Genomic DNA, 19,800 nt, shown 5'->3' on the forward strand with positions numbered 1-19,800 from the left:
CCTGGCCTGGCCCCATTGGCCTGGCCTGGCCTCAAAATTGGCCTGGCCCCAATTTTGGCCTCTAATTATGCTCCATCCCAAATCTTGGCCTGGCCTCAAAAGTTGGCCTGGCCTCAAATTTGGCCTCTAAAAAAATGTTTGGCCTCAACCAAAATGTTTTTTTTATTCAAATTTTTTTATTGATTTGATTGATTTATTATTGGTTTTAGTTTTTCAAAGTCATAGCACATAAATGGTACGTTTCTGTTGTTTTGTAAATGTGCACTTTGAAATAATCATGAACTAACACCAATCTGATTGATTTTATTGATTATCTACTGATCAGTGTATTGAATAAATCATTTTCTTTTCCCTTCACAACAAAACCGATTGCACAACTAATGAAACAATTGGCATATTGATTTTGTTTCAGAATTATTATTAATTTCATTGATTTATTATTGGTATTAGTTTTTCAAAGTTGTAGAAATAAAATGATATATGTACATTAGAATAAACATGAACTACTACTAATCTGATTGATTTCATTGATTATCTATTGTTTAGTTTATTGACAAAATCATTTGCTTTTCCCTTCCTAGTACACCAAAAAGTATACTGATGAAATGATTGATTTATTGATATATTTTGTATTCAATAGAATTCAATTTGATATCAATTTACATATTTTGAAAGTGTTACAATTGTGTTGTCATTATAATGAGCAGCGCACATTCAGAACAGCTAGAGCATGTGGTCTTAATGTTTTCAATGTGCAGATACCACGCATTTAGTGTAATTGTTTAATTTCCAATGCATGATAAACGACATTTTTAAAAAATCAAAATAAACATAGTGAAGTGTTTGCTAGCATAATGATAATAGCCAATGATTTAAGGATTTTAGATTTGTATTTTAGTCTTCTATACTTTACGTAGAATGAACAATGTTGATTAAAACGGATATGATGCATTATAAACATTTCTTTCTTGATTTCATAATTAAGTTTCAATATTCATTGCAAAAGTGACAAGTTCCCATGCTCTGAAGGCGTGCCCTGTCAGGATAAAGGGAATATCTATCACCATATTAAAGGATTGTGATGAAAACTTTGGCTGAAGTTGGAAATTCCATTGTACAGAAACAATGGAGCAGTCCAACATTTGCAAATAGGGTGTGTTTGATACAACAGAAATATTTTAATTAGTAACTCATCTTATGATTGTGTCTAAACTAAATAAGGTATACAAAATTGTCTGTCTGAAGTTTCAAAATTGTGATTTTTTTTTCTGGTTTTGTGATAAAGCAACAGTAAAACAGAACTAATTACAACCTGTCCATCGGCCCTTTTCTTATTTTATATCAAAGCCTGCATTAGTTAACAAAAAATTCGTTTGTATCTCTATCTAACCACTGCAGCAGCTATATCTAAGCAAATATCAGATACATGTACTGCTCATAATATTGTCTTATAATGGATAAAAAAAAGTTTATGCATCTACAAATTCACAAAGTGCAGCTTTAATTTTGTTCTTAATGTTTTTAGACTGTCATCAAAATCATCTTTTCATTCTGATAACTAATGAAAACAAACGTTCTGTGCAGAGCTGTGTGACATTTCAAACCCTATACCATAGATTAACCTCAACCTTGACTTCCTGTCAAGACCCGGGCTGTAGAACTCTGTGTTAAATTAATGTTGTAAATAATCTGATATCCCACTGCAGTACTAGTGTTACATGTTTATTTCAAATAGTTTAAACAGATGTGGACATCCTTAATTCATCAAAAGTTGTAGTTTCAATCTGTATGATTTATGGTAGTATTTTTATACCTAGATATCAAACTCATTGTTCTTATCAATGAGAGTGATTAAGGCGGTACACTACATTGCAGTGTTTGAAGTGTGATGTTTCATCATTAAACTAGTGTGAATTTGTTTTTTTAATTCATTATCAATAAGTGAAGTGGATCATTAGTAAAATGAGAGTTTTCAATGTGCATATTTACAAAACAACACAAACATATCATTTATGTACAACAATTTTGAAAAATCAAAACCAATAATAAAACAATGGAGTCAATCATAATTGTGAAAAAAATCAATAAGCCAATAATTTCGTTACTTCCGTATACTTTTTTGGTGTGTACTAGTACATATGTTAGGAAGGGGAAAATCATTTAATCAATCAACTGATCAATAGATATTCAATAAAATCAATCAGATTGGTGGTAGTTCATGATTATTTTGATGTGCACATTCACAAAATAACACAAACATAACATTCATGTTCAACAATTTTGAAAAAACAAAACCAATAATAAATCAATGAAATTAATCATAATTCTGAAAAAAAATCACTATGCCAATCTTTCATTTATTTTAGTTATATATACTTTTTTTGGTGTATACTAGTACATACAGATATGAAGGGAAAAGATTTGATCAATAAACTGATCAATAGATATTCGATAAAATCAATCAGATGGGTGGTAGTTCATGATTATTTTAAAGTGCACATTTACAAAACAACAGAAACATATAATTTATGTGCTATGACTTTGAAAAACTAAAACCAATAATAAATCAATGAATTCAATCGAAATTTTGAATAAAAAAATTTATTCTTTTTGGTTGAGGCCAAAAATTTTTTAGAGTCCAAATTTGAGGCCAGGCCAACTTTTGAGGCCAGGCCAAAATTTGGAATGGAACATAATTAGAGGCCAAAATTGGGGCCAGGCCAATTTTGAGGCCAGGCCAGGCCAATGGGGCCAGGCCAGGTTTTATAGTATGCCACATTAGAGTGGCGGTTGGGAGATACATGTAATGCTGATAATAATGCACAGAGACTCCTCTCCATGACTCCACGACTCCACTCCGCTCCACTCCATAAATTACCCCCAAGCCCTTCACTTGCTCTGCATATTGAGTTCATCAACCACCTGTGAGTAATTGAATTTGACAGCTCATCCCACAGTTTGGTGTTCTAATCGCTGCGACTCCCCAGTTTTAACAACTCGCCTGAGCTTTGTTTCAATGTAATTATAAAACTGGTTGAAGTGTCTTGATTTATATATTTACTCACATCCTGTCCCAGGGAACTTATACTGTTATAAGAAAACTTTTATTCAGTTTTCTAATGCAACATTCATGAAACAAGTCATTCATTCATAGATTGGGTTAAAATTTTGAGCTTAGGATTTCAAATCTAAATAATAGAAAAAAAAACAACAACAACTATTCAATGTGTTGGTCACATTCTTAAGTTCTTAAAAACAAATATAAATGGATGTAGTCATCCAATTGCATGCATGAACAAGGAATGTCCTCTAACTATATCAGAATCTGCCTCTTCAATGCAGCATTCTTTAACATTACGCAATCACAACATCAAGATAAAAAGTTTACAAACGTGGAACCAACGTTGGCCCAACGTAATGCTCCCCAGCTTGCATTTACATATATGTAGTTCGCAGTACAGCTATTGGGCCAACATTGGGCCAATTGTAATCACCCCAACTTGAAACACTTAATATATAAAAGACCTCATGCTAACACCAGGCCAACGCTGGGCCAGCGTACTATTACCAGCTCTTTGTTAAAGATGCATTTCAACATTGGACCAACTTCAGAATCCCAACATTCTCGGAAAATAAAGCAACTAGGAGTTAGTTTAAGTTGAACCAGCGTTGGGCCAACATAGAAATCCCAACATGGTTGAGAAGATTGGCATGGTAACATTGGCCCAATCTTGGCCCAACGTGTCTACCCCACGCCCACCATACAACCATTTACCAATGTTGGCCCAACGTAGTCATGCTATCTGGGAACTCTGTTCATCATACAGTGCAATTGTCTTTGTTTTCCTTTGTCGAATGCTTAGAACTTTGATTTTGGAATTTGTCAATGTGCATCCTTATGCTCCTCTGGGGCCCAAATTGGTTGAATAAATATTCTATTCTATACCGGTCAATTGCGTAATATAATATTACAAAGTAGCTATGTTGTCGCGTATTGTTTTGGGGTTTGCTTATGAAGAAGTCGTAATATAATACCAGACGTGAACTGGTCAGAATAGTCACGGGTGCTCGTCATCCGCCAGACCCATGTTATCAGATTTACTCAATTAATCTCCCGTCCGGACACCCATGTTATCAGATTTACTGCATCAATCTCGCGTCCAGCATATGCATGGGGCCACACAGGCCAAGCCATTTGATTTACCCCCCCCCCCCCCCACCTTCGACCTTCATTTCAACCAATTACCAAGAGATACCGCATGTTTCATCGTGTGCCTGTTCTTAATTATTTTTCATCCACGGAATCTACGCTTGATTTGTTTGCCTGTAATTATCTCACCTTTTGGTTTATCACAGATACAGTGACATAGATTGCACATGCCTCCGGAGGCCCCTGGATTGGTGACTATAAAATGATCGCCTCAATAGTAATGCTCATTTTTAACTCACCTTCATCTTCGTTATTACATGGCTGAAGATATCAGGATCAACTGAGACCATTGATGGGAAAATACTAGAAAAAGGCGGGGGTTGATATACCTCAACACAATACGTATGAAAATCCTTTATAAACACATGTTTATGACAAAAATATTGTGAACTTCACAAGCTGAGGATTCTAAGTCCGGCAGGTCCCAAAATAGTCGTATAAACAACGTAGTTTAATAGTCAGGTGGGCCCCTCGTAATACTTACACAAGAACATGCTTCAATATTGTTTGAGAGGTTCTTTTCACGATACCAACAGACTTGTAAATGTACAATGATCTGCCGCCAGAATAGAGACTGACAAACTCGTAAATGTACAATGATCTGCCGCCAGAATAGAGACTGACAAACTCGTAAATGTACAATGATCTGCCGCCAGAATAGAGACTGACAAACTCGTAAATGTACAATGATCTGCCGCCAAAATAGAGAATGGCCGTCTTCCTATTGACTCCAGGTACTTAGAAAATCTAGGCGTTATATTGCAATACATAATATGATGACTACAATATGTACCATGCAGTATCTGTTAACATTCATTTATTATTTCAAACAAAATTGGCACTAGATACGTTTCAAATTCCATCAATAGCATTTATAAAGAGGAACTGAAATTTGAAAATTATCTTAATTTTAATAATTTATTATTAAAAAACTATGCGATTACATTTTGTAGATTTTGAATATGCACTCACCATATTCCGATTGAAAGTGGGCGTTGGATTAATATACCAAGAGAGAATAGAAATACAGGTTGTTGTTGTTGTTTTTTGTTTTTGTTTTTTTGTTTTTGTTTTTTTTTTTTTTTTTTTTTTGAAACTCTGTACTTTCATTAAAGAAAAATAAAATAAAATGTGCTCCCCTCCCTAGAATGCCCACACTTCACATCAATAATAACACGTCTTATTTTTTAACTTGATAGATACTTTAGTTTATTACACGCACGTATCATTTATTAAATGTATATGTAACAGATTTTAGTTTTTTATCACGTTTATATCTCTGTATTACCATTACATAATGGTGATGAGATCCAATGAATTGAATAGTGACACGGGACCTCCAATTTTGCGGTCTCGCCCAAAAGACCGCCCATTTAATCGCCTCTTACGACAAGCAAGTGGTACTGAGGATTGACCGGCTATTTTAATCCGAATCCCCACGGGACTATTCGCGAATAAACGCGCTAAGATTTGTGTGTTATATTGCGAATAAACGCGTAAATATCGCGTTATATCAGAAATGACACTGTAATTTCGGCTTGCATAATCTTGAATTCCTATTTTTAGTTTATCAATCATTTGTGAAAACAACGTTAATTAACAGACATCCATTATAATCCCTTGAAGAAACAGTTCCCTTAAAACCCCATATAAATATTAAAAGATATAGCTGAAGTGGATTGCCTTATTAGTGTCTTATTTTGTTAACCATGAAATGCCAGATTTAAGATTATCTAATAAAAACAACTCAATTAGTCGTAATGTCATTTTTGTATTATACTCACTCCGTACATTCAAAAATCACAATATGACACAAATATCTTGGTCAAGTTAACCGCAGATATATTTTCCTTATTTTTTTTTTTTTTATCAAGGGCGGACAACTCTTTAAAAATGTTCAGGTTCAATATTTTTTTAGCAATAAACTTCCATCTTGATTTGAATGATTGCTCAACCTCCCTTCGTTAAATGTATACATTGAATACCCCCCCCCCCCCCCCCCCACACACACACACATTAAAAGCGAGTTGGTAAAGCGGATGCTATGGGAAATTGAATTTTTTTTTTTTTTTTTTTTTTTTTTTTTTTTACCATAACCCTGTTTAATATCTTATTTTATGCTGACGATACTGTAATCATGGCGGAGACCAAAATGCATTACTTGTATTGTAAACAATGAAAGTTATGTAAAGTCAATACAGACAAAACAAGAATATATTGATATTTTCTAGAGGACCGATGTCAAAGAATGTTTTTCACATACACAGTCTTTGATATTGAAAATTTTAAAAGATTTTAAATACCTGGGTATTTCCCCCCCAAAGATCAGGGTCTTTTTTCAAAGCATAAAAAAGGCAATTATATGAACAGGCACAGAAATCAATGTATGAGGTAATCAGAAAAAATAGACAATGTAATTTACCAGTTGACGGTCAAATCGATATCGTTATTTGAAAAGACTGTTGTTCCGGTGTGAAATTTGGGGTAACGAAAACATAGATAGTATTGAACGTGTACATTTAAAATTTCAATTTTAAAAGCAGTGCACTTTATAAGCTGAACGACGAATCAGGGCGTTCACTATATATGTATATATACGAGAATGATCGGAGGCGGATCCAAGAATGGGGGGGGGGGGGGGTCGTACAGATTTTGTAGGGCTTGAAATGTTTTGCGAAAAGGGAAACAGGCCTGGATTTCTCGATAAAGGTTGAAACTTGGACTTAAGGAAAAGATTTTACTCACCAGGGAGATAACTCTTGAAATACCTCAGTGTACTTCGCATGCACTTTATGACGTCACAATGAAAAATGTGTCACGACATAGTTATACTGTGGGAAAATGTCATTGTTATCTACTACCGCTGTCAAGTGTCAAGCTTATGGAACAAGGAGAGGGAATTCATTTCAAAGATGTAGTTTATAATGCCTCGTTCACACGGATGCGCATTAAATTTTATTTCGCATCAAATTTGATGCGAAGTAAAATAATGCGCATTAAATTAATTCGAATTAAATACCGTTCACACGGCGGTAATATTTAATGCGAAGTAAACTAATGCGCATTAAATTTGTATGCATCTCTATTAAAGGGTGCGCGAAATAAATTAAAGAATAGACCATGTTATTGAAAATTATTTTTATAGATATTTTAATGAATATTGTGTAGATCTATACAGAATTCTCAATGCACTCTTGAAAAGTTGTACAATTATAGAACAGTGACAAATCACATAATGAAATAATTCTTTTTAATCTGTTACCATGGAAACAAAGCCCGGTGGGTACTAATTTTATATGCTTTCGTAAATGTTTATGCATGGTCCAAATATCATGTTTAAAGTGAGAATTTTCTGACGTAGACCTTGTAAAGCTGCTCAATATGCATTTTTCTTTGCCATGGCAACCAATTTAAATTTTATTCAAGATATAAAAAGTGTTAGTTTTTGTGTTTTAAAATAAAATTTCCTTACCAATTAGAATAATCTGATAGATAACAATCTTTTTAAAAAGTCTACCAGCTTTTACCTCCAAAAGTTTGCCTCGTGTAGTTTTTATACCACTAGTATTCTCTTTTGTACAAAGATCCCGAAAATGTAAAACATAACAAAATTAATCCCATCTGATACAACTCCCATTGTCGAAAGGCAACAGAATTGTAAACTTCCTTATCCTACATACAAAACAATATATTTTTTCTTGTTTGAAAAAAAAAAAAAACCAAATTGCCAAGATTCTTGGAATTATTGTTCTATCTATACAACAAATACAAGGTTGAAAAATGTATTGCGCATCAGAATTTAGAAATACAAAAATTTGAAAATTACTGGCATGTATGGAAAACACTTTTTGACAACATAAAAAAATCATAATTTTACTATTTCAAGCAATATTTTTTTCCCCCTACTTTTGAAGCCACATGTACTTTTATCTATTTACTCGAGCTCTGTATTGTTATCATTTTTCTTACAATTATTTAAAAAAAATGCAAGCACTTACCAACAGAAGTATGAGTGTGAGTATGAAAGTGTGTGAAAGTGGTTAGAAAAAAAAAAAGACAAATGTTCTTCTGTCTTATGGCAATATTTGTGAAATAAAAAAAAAAAAAAAAAAAAAAAAAAAAAACCAAAAAAAAAAAAAACCCGCGGACATTTTTTTTTTTTAGAGTCAAATTTAAAAAGATAAATTCCTATTGAACATAAAATATGCAACATGACTTTGTTCGCTACATGTCAAAATGTCGCGAATTTCCATACCATAAGATTTTTTTTCTTCTTTTTTTTGAGAAACCCAAGCCAGATCAAATACAAACATATTTCACGAATATATCTTTTGTTTCAAGATTTCAAGAATTAGAAAATGTGTTTCAAACTACATATCTATTTCAACCAAGAATATTAAGTTTCTGTTTTTAAAGGACAGCAACTTGTCTCACCCCCCCCCCCCCCCCCCCCCCCCTCCCACCACCACCAAGGGGTTCAATTTGAGATCAGACACTGCAGGTATTTGATGAGATAACTATAAATAATACAATGGTTGTTATCATGAATTATAAAGGTCTATTGTATACAATAATGAATGAATTCCCTCAAGATGCTGTTCCAGACAATTTCAATCGGGATCGATATTACTTATTACTTCCTGTTCAGGGGGCGTCACCGTGTGTAACATTTGCTAGCTGGTGCATGTTACAACTTGCTATTTTATCAATTTCATTGATCGGAGAATTTACTCTGGGCGTAAGTATATATTTATGAAGTTCATTACAATATTTTGAACCTATTTATTCACCATGAGCAGTGTTGAACCATCTTTATAATAATATGGAGTCCGTATCGCTTGACCTGTTTTACCCAAACAAAGCATTCATTCAAAATTAATGAACCATTTCATTTTCACTGCGAAACTATATAATACCCATAAAATCGGTACACAATTCCATAGATTGAGATTTGTTCACTTATGTTATGAATTCATTATATTGAACACGATATAATTTTAGATATATTTTTTTTTATCACCACACCTTCGGTTTGTTGTTTATGCCTTGTAACCATAATAATAAGCGGTATTTCCACATTCTCCCGAACACCTCGTCTGTAGAATGATCGTCACGGTGTGGTTATCTGTGGAGTACATCCAATGTCTACTTAGGATCAAGGTACATGTATACACATCATGTGAAGGTAGATCATACCTTTATATATGTCTAAATAATGTTCAAGAGCTCTGTATGATGTGAGGGGTAGCGTAATCACTGATGAGTTAATAACTAAATATCTCATTGCTTGGTATTAAATGTTTATTTTACAATATTTACTTATTCAGACAAATAAAAATTATAGGACACTTATACGCTTTCTTGTAAAGTGTACTAGTAATACGTAGAAGCACATATGTGTTTATAAATACACTATCAAATTTATTTTTATCAAAATTGTTTGTGTTTATTTTATGTTTGAGACATGCTTAATCAGAAAATCATATTAGTTTTGATGTATATAGCTCACATTTTTGTAGGTCTTCTGTAAGTCTTCAATTACCCGCGGTACCCGTAGGTCTTCAATTAGGTATGTCTGTCTACTTGAAGACCTACAGGTAAATTGAAGACCTAGGGAAGACTTTCAAAAATATAGGCTATTTACGTAAAAACTAATATGATTTTTCTCATTAAACATGTCTCAAATATCTAATATAAACAAAAAAGTTTGATAAAAATTAAAAATAAGTTTTCTAAAGTGTATTTTCTAAGCTGGGTAGGGGGAACTATTTTTGTCTCGTCTTCTGTAAGTCTTCAATTACCCTTAGGTCTTCAATTAGGTATGTCCCATTCACAATTTTTACTGCTTTGTACCAATGTGTATAGAGCATTTTCATCCATTCTGTAATTAGTGACCGACATAAGCATTCTTTATACTGCTTACAATATATGGCAAGTCAACCTATACATTTTGTAGTGGTCAAATAGATATGTTATTTTAAAATTTACTGCTTTTATACGAAAAATTTATAATTTGAATTTAACAAACTTTTACAATAAACAAATGATTGATAATTGATATTAAAGCATCTTGACTTGTCTAGAACAAGTCTTGTATTGCTGCCAAAATCTACACTGTACTGTTATGATAGATAATTATGTAAAAAGTGTTGTTTGATTATTCCTATACTCTAGTATTTATGAAGCAAATTGTATATCAAACTTATGAATGCATTTTAAAGAAATTGTGGAAATTAACTCTTTTCTGATGTGACAGTATTTAGAAATAATCATTAACATTGTTAATGTCACTTTATATATTTTCGACGGGGAATTTATTTACTGGTGCAAATGTACATGTTATTGTATATATTACACTAGGGTCATATCACATTTGAACCACTTTGAGTTTTATGGGGCCAGTAGGGGCATATATTATTATTGTGCCAGATAAAGTGCAGTCCTCTTAGGAATTGCCAATCTCTGTTATTTATGTCTCTGCATTACCAACCAGTAGTGATTGTATAACATCTAAATAGTAGGGACTGGGGTAGTTTTACTCAACAAATTCTGTTTTCGTAAGGTTCCCCATAAAAAATAACACTATATTGACTGATTTATTTCAAATTGATTTTATTCCTATATATTTTTTACTCCGATTGTAGCAATGGAAAATGTGTTATCATTTCTTTGAGTTTCTACCTATAAATTCAACTAAATAATCAAAATTTGAATAAGATATTTGATGCAGATGATTTTATATCATGATTCCTTCGGGAATTTTATTTGGACGTTGGAAGAAACATATGAACATGCTTTCCATTTGAATGGGGCTGAATTTTGAACATAGAGGATGACTAAAATTGGCAGAAAGGATACATACAAGATTTCAGTTCTCATGTAAAGTGTGAATAGGTATAGGGATGGTCATTACTTCTTGTTGAGTTTCTAGCCTAACAATAGGCTGATATCAATACTAGATCATTCTTATCATCCACTCTGATAGATACACATAAAAAAGTGCACCAACTGTATAGTTATTACTGGTATTTAGTTGTACATGACCATTGAGATTTTATGGTACACCCGCTTGGTCATAATGAAAAACTATGAAGTACAACATTAACAATTAACCAGATGATTAGTGATGACAAGATTCATGCTGTTTCTTCTGCTAAAATAATGGTCAGTCCAGCAAATATCCAGTACTTGTCTTAGCACTTTCATTCTCTACATGCCAGGAGGCCCAAAAAAAACCCCCCAGAATAAAAGCAGTGACGCCCTCTCTCCAAACCACCGGGACACTGTCTCTTGCTACCATCTTGACCTCATTCCAGCTTCTCCTTTCTGTTTCTGCTGCCCTTCTCCAGGTTGTTTTTGCATGGTCTCACCTTGTGCCCTTTCCTCTTCTGGTGTCCACCTTAGCGCCGTCTCACAGTCATCGTCTCCAGTAAAACCCAATAATCCTTGTCATTTCTTTTTCAGAACAGAGGTTGTATGGGCAATAAAGCCACATCTGTGGCCCGACTTTCTTCATCTACTATGAAGCCCAGGTGCCATGTGAAAGCACGGTGTGAGATCTACCCCCGCAGTCAAATTCAACGCTGTCCTGTGCCGGATGAGAAAGTACCATGGAGTTCTAGTTTTCCAGAATATAAACCTGTGGATTACACTGCCCAGTCTATCTTAAATAAACCTGTATATGCTGATGCTGATATCAGGTAAAAAAAAAACCCACTGGTGTCCCACAAGACCTGTATAGGGGAGAAAGAGAGAGAGAGAGAGAGAGAGAGAGAGAGAGAGAGAGAGAAGTGGTGTGGTTTTATTTAATTTGTTTATGGACAATTACAATGTACTCATATTTCTCAGCAATGTCCAGTAAGTCTTATTTGGAAATTTGCTGGTTGGTATAATAAATTCTGGTTTTGATATTCTCTGAATTATTCTATTAACAAAATTACAGATTTCTCCTGAAGAGTCATATGACATCATAGTGAATTGGTAAAACATAGGACTATTAAAGCGTACTAATGCGGGTATATGTTGTTATTGAGTTGTCATTTTGTCCACACTTAATGACACTGTGACAATATCCTAGACTTCAGTGTTTTGCTTGGAGATATTAAATGTACTTGAATGTTTGGTACATGTATGCAGTTCTACAGTTAATTTGCTTCATTACACAATTTCCGAGTTGCCCAATAGCTATATTTCCCTATGTTGAACTCTTATGCATGGTGAAGCGCAAAATATGTTTTCGTATTCACGCAGTGGGTACAAATGCTTATAAAATTGGTGCATTCATATAATGCCTACAGGATGATTACCAGATGTCATGCAACCACCTGAAATGCAGGGACACACAATATTAGTTTATTAGTATTTAATAATAAAATAGCTTAAACAAAAATCTATAATCACCATCTTTCTTTGATATAAGTATCACTCATGTAGCAGAGGAAATAAAAATAATTTCATATTTAATTTAATGGCCTCATTCAAACAAATTATTCTTGATATGGTCAGTTTAATGTATACTAATGGCTGATATAAACAAAATTTATGCTATCAGAACTTTTATCCTATTTACATAGCCAGTCTATACTGTAAGTATTCATCTTGTACCCACCAAAGCGTTCAACAGAATACGGAACACACCTCCATCACAAAAGAGCTGATATCTCGGAAATTGCGTATTGAAGTACTCTTAGTGTAGACTTTTTAAAAAATTTAAAGTGATTTTTTCTAGTGTAAATGTGAGGAGTTACAAATGTGAGGAGTTACAAATGTGAGGAGTTACAAATGGAATTGATATGGTAGTTTATTGGTTACGTATTATTTTCACTCCGGGTGGGGACATGTATTATTTTCACTACGGGGCGGGGATATGTATTATTTTCACTACGGGGTGGGGACATGTATTATTTTCACTACGGGGCGGGGATATGTATTATTTTCACTACGGGGTGGGGACATGTATTATTTTCACTACGGGGCGGGGATATGTATTATTTTCACTACGGGGCGGGGACATGTATTATTTTCACTACGGGGCGGGGACATGTATTATTTTCACTATGGGCGGGGATATGTATTATTTTCACTACGGGGTGGGGATATATATTATTTTCACTACGGGGTGGCGACATGTATTATTTTCACTATGGGGCCGGGATATGTATTATTTTCACTATGGGGCGGGTACATGTATTATTTTCACTACGGGGCGGGGACATGTATTATTTTCACTACGGGGCGGGGACATGTATTATTTTCACTATGGGCGGGTACATGTATTATTTTCACTACGGGGCGGGGATATGTATTATTTTCACTACGGGGTGGCGACATGTATTATTTTCACTACGGGGCGGGGATATGTATTATTTTCACTACGGGGCGGGTACATGTATTATTTTCACTACGGGGCGGGGATATGTATTATTTTCACTACGGGGCGGGTGCATGTATTATTTTCACTACGGGGCGGGTACATGTATTATTTTCACTACGGGGCCGGGATATGTATTATTTTCACTACGGGGTGTTGATATGATCTCCTATTGACACATATAGTTTTAAATGGGAATCTGTTGAGACAATAGTATTGTATATTCAAACTGACAGGTTCTTCCAAAAGTCTTTTACAACATTAAACATGAACCCAATTATGATATCTATTGAAATGCATTTTCTTGTCCGATATACCTAAGGTTAAGGGGCAAGCAAAATACATTTATAAGTAATTGTAGAAAGTGTTTGTAGTTTTTTATTTTAAGTTATGTTTGTATTTTTAATTCAGAACAGAGAAAGTAGACACTCCATTAAGCTTCAATGGCTGTGATGGCAAAATAAACCGAGTCAGTCACATGGGCGACTATGAAGTGATCGATGGAGTGCCAAGGTACGATCGAGAATTAACGATAATCTCTTAGTTTGGCGGTGTCGATATAACGGATTCCGCATTCCTTGTCTTTCAATGTTAAAATTGTACTAGTTGTTGCAGTTCAATGTAGGACATCCGAATGTCTTGCATGCCTCAGCTATACAAATAAAAATGGTGGCCATATTCAAATTTTTATCATAAATATCTAGAAAACATAGTGGCAGTTTTACAATGTTACAGTTAGTGAGTTTTTTTGTACAGTTATTAAATTTGTTTGTGATTGATAAGGACTCTTACATTACAATGCATTAATTAAGACACAAAGTATATTGTTAATCAACTTTTATTCCTGATATTTTACAGTAATTTCATTGGCTTTAATTTATAGAAATCCACGAGGCAGGACAGGTGTTGTGGGCCGGGGGCAGCTAGGGAGGTGGGGACCCAACCATGCAGCAGACCCGATAGTCACCAGGTGAGAACTTTCTCTCCTCTTTCTCAATCTCATCTTTCTCACTCTCCTCTCTCTCTTCTTTCTCCCTCCTCTCTCTCTTCTTTCTCACTCTCCTCTTTCTCACTCCTTTTCTCTCTCCTCTCTCTTCTTTCTCCCTCCTCTCTTTCTTTCTCTCTCCTCTTTCTCTTCTTTCTCACTCTCATCTCTCTTCTTTCTCCCTCCTCTCTTTCTTCTTTCTCTCTCTCTCCTCTCTTTCTTCTTTCTCGCTCTCCTCTCTCTTCTTTCTCACTCTCCTCTCTCTCTTTTCTTTCTCACTCTCCTCTCTCTTTTCTTTCTCACTCTCTTTCTTTCTCTCTCTCTCTCCTTTCTTTATTTCTTTCACTCTTTCTCTCATCTCTCTCTCTCTCTGTGGTGATACCACATTAAGATTACTTTATTAATCAGTAAAGAATATAATTAGCAACAAATAAAACTGTTTTGTGCAGATGGAAGCGTGATGACTCAGGGAAGGCTGTCGTGGGAGCAGATGGTAAATCCATCCTACAGTTTGTATGCGTCCAGAGGAGGGACAATCACCAGTGGGCCATTCCAGGGGTGGGTAAACAGTGCCACATGTATAAAGACTCAGTGCAACTGAAAATGTATCCAAAAGTTTCATGGCCATGTTTTGCTGTCCTTCATTTGCAAAATAGTGGGGTCAAAGAACAAAATAGTGGGGTCAAAGAACAAAATAGTGGGGTCAAAGAACTTTTGTGATTAAAATATTATTACGATCTACTGACATAACACATGTTGTTTAGATTATTATAAAGATTGGTGTATCTTCAGGGTATGGTGGATGCAGGGGAGGTTGTTACAGCAACACTGAGACGTGAATTTGGGGAGGAAGCCCTCAACTCCCTCCAGATGTCGCAAGAGGAGAAGAAGAAGATGGAAATAGAATTAACTGAGTTTTTCTCCACAGGAAGAGAGGTAACTGTTAAAGATAGGCAGACATTGTTCTCAGGACTGAAATTTGTTTTGTCTCAGGGTAGAATGGTGTTCTGTCATTGGATAAAATGTGTCCATGTTTTTGTCGTCTAAATTTCTTCAGACGGCAGGTAGCAACATTGTTATAGCAACATGACATCTGGAATGAATTGATTGTATTTCTTTCTTAATTAGTGTATCATCCTCTAGAAAACAAAACACATATTTAGACTTGTTTGGGTGTGGGGATATATTGAGTTCTTAAAGTTCCTAGGTTTTGGTTTAACCTTACATGATACCAGACTTAAGCTCACTACACTAATTTAAAGCTTATACTCTGTATGACACTACGTCACAAGATGGCGATTTAAATGCTTTGTAAAATTATTTGTATCGATCGATTTGTTTGTCTATCATCGTAGCTCAGTGATTAAAGCATTGGGCTGGTGAAACGCAGATCTCTGCCAAATTCAAATTCACCAGAGTCTTTTGTTCATATGTGTTGAAATAATTTTTTTTGAAAATCATGTTTTTATCAAAATTTGCATATTTTCTGCCATTTTGGCATTAATATATATCATCATATCTTTTATGATTAAATCAATTCGTACTGGTTTGAGAAATTATTTCAGGGTGTAGTGAGCCACCTTAAAGGCCTATCTCTGCATTTGTTGTAAGAAAATGTAATGTTTCAGGGATTCGGTTTTGTGGTTCCTACGTTGAGAGAGCTTTTTATAGAATGATGTAAAGTGTACTTCAATTTTGATTAGAAATTAGATTTTATAGATATTTACATGTATTATCTAAACAATAACTGAAAGGTAAACCTCAAGGAAAATATTCTGCTTACACTATACCTATATTTGAACGGCAGAATAATTCCAATGTCATTTATTACAATTGTTTTGATTGGACAAAAATAAATCTAAACAAGAATTTACACATCAATAAATCCAAAAACGCTATGTGTACACACGCGCCTGAAAATAACATAGTGCCGGGAAACTATTCAAATTTTTGAAATTAATAATACAAGGAACAAATTGGAATTATAAGAATCAAGCATTCTTTTTGAAGAATTTATCGATGCGTAAACTCTGGATATTTTACTCACAAACTTAACATAAAAGTGCTTTTTATTCAGTTTGTGAGTAAAATGTCCAGAGTTTACACATCGATAAATTCTTCAAAAAGAATGTTTAACCCTATAATATTTAAACCATTACAAATAGTCGTAAATGTTTGATATCCATTCTTTTACTTGTTACTCATCCTGACCTTCTAATTGAGTGGAGTAACAACATGAGGTAAATGGGTGTGAAATCTTTTCAGGTTTACCGCGGGTACGTAGATGATCCCCGAAACACAGACAACGCATGGATGGAGACGGTGGCAATGAATTTCCATGATGAAGATAGTTCGTGTTTAGGAAAAATTGATTTATGTGCAGGTACATGTGTTTCTTTGTTTCAGTAGTTGTGAAGATCTCTCTCTCTCTCTCTCTCTCTCTCTATATATATATATATATATATCTATATCATGTATGTTGGTTGTGCTGGCCTAGTGGTTAGGGAGCCCACTTTCTGACAAAGAGGTCATGGGTCATATGTGAAATTCAAGTATTAGCCAAAATACCCAGCCATTTTAGGTGCCAAATCTGGAGTTTTACTCACATTATTTCGGAAATTTCTTGTGAAAAGTTTACTTCCCCCTCTAAATCCGCCAAAAAGAAAGTAAAATTAGTCAATTGTGTATTACAGATGAAGTTGATTATTTATCTAACTGCACTGGCAAACATATAAAATAGGAAAGAGAGAGAGAGAGAGAGATCTTTGGAAATGTTGTTGCACAAATTCTAACTTTTTTAAGTTTGACCAACTATTGTTAAAGGGGTATGGAGACGATTTGAGCTTACAATTTTCTAATTTTATTTTTTCCAATTCTAATGTTTACATTGCTTAACTATTAAGATATATCTAATGGTCAGTGAAAATCTGAGTTTCAATTGTTGAGATACATGTGAGATTACAGTACTCACAATCCTTTGTCATGTCTATTTTAGGTGATGATGCAATGTTTTCTATTTTAGGTGATGATGCAATGTTTTCTATTTTTAGGTGATGATGCAATGAATGTACAGTGGATGGATCTTAGTGGCAGTTTAGATCTCTATGCAAGTCATGTAGACTTTTTATTAGAAGTAGCGAAACGTCACAGTGCCAGTTGGTGATAATGACTCGGTGAATATCAGACCATTGTTACAAATTAACAGTCCCCCCACGCAGAAACTACACATATCAAAATTATCCATGGATGTTTATGTTTTCAGTGTATTCATCTTTTATAGCTTTACATACTGCAATGTTAGACATTTTCTCATGATCACGTTGCAGTTGTAAAGATTCATGTATGAATCTTGATTAATATAGTATTAGTATATTTTAATGGCTGGGAATATTGACAGAAATGAAAGTAGAATATAAAAATAAGATGTAAATGTACACAGTATCATCTCTTTTTGTTTGTATTAGTTACTTAAGAAATGAATTTTAGAAATTGAAACTTGACAATACACGAGGTTATCAACTACAATGCTTCACGCTGCTCTATGAAGTTTACCAGTGTAACACGTCACAGTTCATATGAAGTTTACCAGTGTCACAGTTCATATGAAGTTTACCAGTGTCACAGTTCATATGTAGTTTACCAGTGTCACAGTTCATATGAAGTTTACCAGTGTAACACGTCACAGTTCATATGAAGTTTACCAGTGTCACAGTTCATATGAAGTTTACCAGTGTCACAGTTCATATGAAGTTTACCAGTGTCACACGTCACAGTTCATATGAAGTTTACCAGTGTCACACGTCACAGTTCATACCCTCGTGTAAATGAAATTTATTTTTTAAATGACAGTACTTGTACATAATCCTATATTTAATTTGTACCCATAGTCTGTGGTTTATATCTAGTGGCAAATGAAAAACTGGAGTAAGTTTTCTGACTTGTCAATGTTTAAATACTTGTAAGGTTTATCTGAGTTTTATTTTGGAAGCCATATAAATTACAAATGTATACCAGCATGTACTTGAAAAACACTTTAATTACATGGTTTTTATATCAGGTAGAGATGTATATTTGCAGATATTTGTAGTTATCCTCATTTCTTGTATTTATTTACATATATGTGTTCATGCCTAGTTCTGATCTGTTGACATTTCTCGATACCCAGTGTCTCTGTGGTTGTCTTCATAATAAGGCGATCAGAATACAGGGATATTAAGCTGACAAAGGACCCTGCTGGTATTTTGACACTTGAATTTGTGTGAAGTACAGCTAACAGTTCAGATGTTGATAAATGTTTTTGTTAAGTACATTAGCTTTTGTTCAGAAATCATGAAAACTTTCGATAGTAAATTGTGTTTAACTTTAACCACCCCCACCCCCTCCCTCTCCCCCTCCCTCTCCTTTACATTATGTTTTCTGATCCAATATAGACCGCAGAACACTGTACTTGATATACCAGAAATTTCTGATGTATTTTAAAGAGATTAATGTTTAAATGTTTCTACTAACGTTTTGTTGGTTACTGTTAGTTAGTAGGAAGTAGACGGAGTTATGGTTCTTGATTTTGTTTTTGTCCCTAGGTGCTATGTGTACAATGTAATTACTGGGAATATGGATTTTTTTCCATTCCTAGAAATTTCTTTTTCATTCATAAATTACTGTAAACTAGGTGAAAGTGAAATGTATTTGAGGATACAACATTAGTTTTACTTGCATGCAGTGTAAATGAATTATTATAACATACCCAACTGCAGTGTTTTGTGATCAAGAAATTTTCACAAACTGTACACGTTTTCTACACATACTATGAATACTTTTAGGGAATATATACTGTAGGGGGGGGGGGGTGTCACTTTTTTCTTTTAAAATGTTCCTGGTGGGAAATGACTGCCCTTCCGACTAGTTCCTGCTTCTGTGTGCTGTGTCCATGTAATTACATTGGTTTGACAGCTTCAGTGTACATCAGCTGCATCATCAATTTCACAATGTTTCGTTGTGTAATCGTTTCATTAATACTTTATTTTCTTTGCTAAAAAAAAAAATCAAAGTTCCACATGAGCAACTAGAGATGAATTTTATAGATTAGATCTTGTAGGTACCGCAGGGTACCATCATGTGTAACGCTGTAAACTAATTTTGTTTGCATGTAATTAAATGATGTACAGCGTTTTTATGGCTATTAATGATAATTGTTATGATTGTAGAATGAATTTTAATAAATTTCTATAATCCAAA

The 19,800-nt window shown here is 34.2% G+C and overlaps 1 protein-coding gene across 2 annotated transcripts; it reads left to right on the top strand.

Annotated features, from left to right (window-relative positions):
• Positions 1 to 8,768: 8,768 nt before the first annotated feature.
• LOC125664286 (ADP-ribose pyrophosphatase, mitochondrial-like) lies at positions 8,769 to 19,800 on the top strand. Of its 2 annotated transcripts, none has more exons than XM_048896968.2 (8): positions 8,769 to 8,948; positions 11,675 to 11,910; positions 13,992 to 14,093; positions 14,464 to 14,550; positions 15,015 to 15,123; positions 15,358 to 15,501; positions 16,831 to 16,948; positions 17,616 to 19,800. In XM_048896968.2, exons 1-8 carry the CDS (start codon positions 8,784 to 8,786, stop codon positions 17,726 to 17,728), a joined length of 1,074 nt encoding a protein of 357 aa, XP_048752925.1. In that variant the 5' UTR covers positions 8,769 to 8,783; the 3' UTR covers positions 17,729 to 19,800. The 2 variants fall into 2 exon arrangements, with proteins under 2 accessions (XP_048752925.1, XP_048752926.1); XM_048896969.2 differs by lacking the exon at positions 8,769 to 8,948 and adding an exon at positions 8,955 to 9,370.

Source organism: Ostrea edulis, chromosome 1 (assembly GCF_947568905.1).
Source record: "Ostrea edulis chromosome 1, xbOstEdul1.1, whole genome shotgun sequence".
NCBI classification, from domain to species: Eukaryota; Metazoa; Mollusca; class Bivalvia; order Ostreida; family Ostreidae; genus Ostrea; species Ostrea edulis.